This window comes from Citrus clementina, unplaced genomic scaffold (genome assembly GCF_000493195.1).
Source record: "Citrus clementina cultivar Clemenules unplaced genomic scaffold, Citrus_clementina_v1.0 scaffold_6, whole genome shotgun sequence".
NCBI classification, from domain to species: Eukaryota; Viridiplantae; Streptophyta; class Magnoliopsida; order Sapindales; family Rutaceae; genus Citrus; species Citrus x clementina.
In genome coordinates, this window is record NW_006262139.1 from 13655560 (window position 1) to 13659866 (window position 4307).

At 34.0% G+C, this 4307-nt stretch overlaps 1 protein-coding gene across 1 annotated transcript; it reads right to left on the reverse strand.

The window, feature by feature from the left end:
* Nucleotides 1-531: 531 nt before the first annotated feature.
* On the reverse strand, nt 532-2158 carry LOC112097252. Its single transcript, XM_024182240.1, has one exon. It carries the CDS (start codon nt 1872-1874, stop codon nt 1302-1304), a length of 573 nt encoding a protein of 190 aa, XP_024038008.1. The 5' UTR covers nt 1875-2158; the 3' UTR covers nt 532-1301.
* Between the last annotated feature and the right edge of the window lie 2149 nt (nt 2159-4307).

Here is a 4307-nt window from a genome sequence, read left to right on the forward strand (position 1 = left end):
CGTTATTTTTTATTCCTTTTGACATGTTTTTATAATATTACTCTCTTACAATAATTTTTTTGAATATTAATAAAAATAAAATAAAATTATCAATTTAACCTAAAATAAAATAAAAATAAAATATATATTAATTTTTGTGGAAGGTCACATGTGTCCAAAAAAATAATATTGTAAAAATATTAAATTACTAATTTTTTTGGACATTAAAAAATTAATATATTAACTCCTTAGTAGAATGTTCCACAAAAATTAATAAATATATATTTGTCTCTATTTTATTTTTTGGGGTTAAATTGATAATTTATTTTTTTATTAATGTTCAAAAAAAAAATATTATTGTAAGAAGATAATATTGTAAAAGCCAACTAAAAGAAACAAAAAGTAGTGCTAGGGGTGTCAATAATTTTATAGCATGAACGTTTTGAGATATTTTTAAAAATATAATGATTAAATTGATATCAATTTTAAAATATCAGGATTAAATAAGCTTTTACCCAAAAATAAATCCTACACCTTGATAGAAATGGCTATAATAACATTGTGTCAAATTCCAATATTACAAATTAAGGTAAAACATTGGTCATAATAGCACCTACGATTGCAGTTCGAACCTCAAAATCTAACACCTCAGGTGGTTTACAAGTTGAAGTGACTACCGTTCACAAGTAAGCCACTAGACAGAGACATACCGGCTACAGAAGGACAAGCTATCTCGTTACATATGAAAATATATGTAAAAACTCAAGTGACCCAGAAGTTGGTACCTCGAAACAAGTGGCTTCCTTGCAAGGGTGATATAGTAATTTCACCACACGGAACCAAAGGTAAACTATGCCAATTACCTGCAACTCCTGCTATTGCTGCACTCCTTGACCATTGTTATTCTTCTGACAAATCCTCCGTAATGGAATCCAAAGAGAATACTACTAAACACACGACATTAAGAACAAAGAAGAGAGAATAAAGTATAAACTTGAAGCTTTAATATACCACTAATCTATGGAAAGATTCCACATCTCACTTTGAGAACAAATTCCCTTCTTTAAAATTGAACATGAAGCTACATAGCTAGCATTAGCATGATAACGCCTTGAGTACAAAAGAAGCTGAGTACAGCAACAATCTTTTTCTTGGTCTGTACTTGACATTTGAATCCTCCCCCCCTTTAACTTTACACCATCATATCATAATGTCCTTAGACCGATATCCGACAGATTATCATGAACATGAATTGCGAATGCAATAGGATACAAGAATTTTAATTAATTAATTAATTATTATAGCTAGTAAAACCTGATTGATTAATTTTCCTTGTCCTCTTGATGTTGTTGATCATGGTGATGATGATCTCTTCGAGCTTTCTTGATCTTCCGGTGTAAATCATCAAGAATGGGCTTGGGGAACAAAGAATTCACCTCCTCTGATAGATCCAGCCGTCGTCTCCGTGCGTTCGATGAAACTGATGATGCTGACGAAGACGAAGATGACAATTTTCTTTTCGTTGACGTAGCAGTAATTGGAGGCGGCTTCGGTTTTCTTGGTGCAGTTGGGCACTGTTTGATCTCTGGGATTTGATTATCGATTGATGATGGAGTCTTGAATCCCGAATCATCATCATCATCATCATCCGCTGCAGCATGGAATTCTCCTAGTCTTCTCGGGTTCTGCGGCTGACACACGCCTTGTTTTATTGTGTCTCGACCACCATCTTTAACAACTGCAATATTTTCATCAGCTGACGACGTCGATGACGATTCTTGATCATTTGAGGAGGCAGCCGCGGCCGTAACGTCACGGCTCTTCAGAATATCGAATTCCAGCACTACTCCATCTTGGTCATCATCTTTGAGGAGAAAAAGCTCCGAATTTGACATGCTCGCTATCACAGCAAGAAAATTTTTGGTCCAATTCTGAGAACATGCATGAAAACAATGGCATGTGTATATTGACTAAATCATCTCAAATCACCAATGTTTTTTGTGTTTCTTTAATGATTTGATTGATGGGGTTTGAGAGAGAGAGAGAAATGAAAAACAAAAAAGGAATTAAAACGGTTTTAACAGCTTGAGCTGAGAGGAATGAATGAGAAGATTGATGATGCGTGCATCGGATCCTTCGCCGAGGGCTTTGAACCTCCAACACATTCACTCGTCTTTCCATCTCCTGTGAATTTAATTAACATTTATAGATTAGAATATTAATAACAATAATAATATCTTTTTGTTTGGCATTTGCTTTTTGACCTTTATTTCTTCTTCAGAAATTTTGATATCATCTCTCTCCTACTCTCTCTACGAACTTTGATGCATCCATGCACGTGCTTTGCTTCATGGGGCCCATTTTTTATTACCCTCTAATGTTATTTATTGCTTCTTTATCATCTCGTGATATTTAAGGATGCCTCAGATGCCCCCCTTTTTTTTTTTTTTTTTTAAATTTTCTAACGTTACAAGTAAGCAACAAATTATTTGACTTTGAATTATAAATTTGCGAGCTCCAAACTTTTCTTTCTGGGTTTCATGTGCGTCATTTTTCTTCTTCTTCATGGGCATTGACTCCAAATTCAATCACGGGCATGTATCATGACATTAGTTTTCATTTCGTTAATATCTAATTTTCAAGAAATTTTAAAATATTTCGAAGAATTTTCTGTGATATATATATTTATTTTAAAAATTACCATACAAGCGGTAATTATTTAAAATTTAAATAACATGTTGAATAATCATTAGTTGGTCATGTTACTTATAATGTATTAAAGGCTTTCTCTTAAATTTTTCTGCCATGTTTTAATTGATTAGCTACATTATAATTTTTGTGTAATTACTACTATGTATGTACATATTAAATCCTAACGGATGGCACAACCACAACAATGTCTTCAAAGCAAAATCATCAATGAGAAATCTACCCCCACTTCACCACTCACCATCCAAAATCACCCAATCCGTATTAGTTTTTATTGTGTGCCTTAAAGAATTTTCATCAAAATGTGTTGGCTGCATTAATTGAAGATCAAAGCCACAAAACCAACTTGAACGGTAAGCTCATCCTTTCAATAATTAGTTCTAAATGATATCAACCACTTCGTCACGAGACACAATTGAAAGCAAAGAAAATTGAAGGATTTTGATTTTCATAATTACTTATAATAGTAATTATTATAGTGAATGATAATTATATTTGCATAATACGTATGGTCCCTAGGGCAAAATTTCTTGCGGTGGATTGAGTAAGTGAGACGCACCGTTTCTGGTATTAGTAGCTTTGGATTCCTCCACTGAAAATGGAAGCTGTTGAGATTTGGTAAGCTTCCAGATTCAACCAACTCCTCACATCAGTCGCTCAATCCTCCATTTATTAGTTAATCTATCTTCGTTTACCCATTAATTAGCGAAATCAAAGGGGACAAAAAAAAGAAAGAAAGAAATAGAAAAAGAAACGTGAATTTACCGCGAGATGACATATTGACGAGACGAGAAGCCTGAATCATACTTTGAGTACAAAGCGGGGAACCGAAGTTGGAACAGGGTGCATGGTTTTCATCATCAAAAAGCGAACGCAACTTTGTAAACCGTCCCACGCGGTTTTCTAAACGCGTGGAGTGCACGTACCCACTCATTAGTGCCAGCAGGGCATGAAATGGATGTTTGCTCCATTTAGAAAAGCGGACGGGTGATGACGCTTTTTTTTTGGGCTTTCTAGATTAAGTACAAATAGAGTAATTAATTAGTCAAATTGTTTGATTTGTATAATGAGAAAATTAGTGGAAGCAACAGTAGAAGCACACGCACACACACGCAGAGTCTCATGCGGGCATAATTGCAAATTTTGATACACATAGTTGATGACTTTGGTGCCATTGACAAGCATCATGTCAAATAGATCCCATGTCTCGTAATCATGAATCATCCATGATCAACTCCTCACAATTTCAACTCCTTTTGTCTGTTAGCGCCACAAATCTCCACTAGCCTTTGGGGTTACTCTCATAATTACCCTTTAACAAGGCTGCAAATTGGTACCCTTTGTTAGTCATTGCATTGCAACTGTGTGGAGGCTAGAGATTCGGTTTATATTACCTTAATTTTGATGTGCTATTAAGGTATTCTTATCAAATAAATTGTCCCAAGCTTGATTGAATGTTTTCAAACCTCTTTTTTTTTTTTTAAACTAATGTTTTCAAACCACTTTTTTTAACTAGTTACTCGAGTTCGAATTATAAGAAAGTAAAGTTAAAAAATTAATTTGCCATCACCGTTGCGATTTTAAAAACTTAAAAAAAAAGATCTTCTTATCAATTTTTT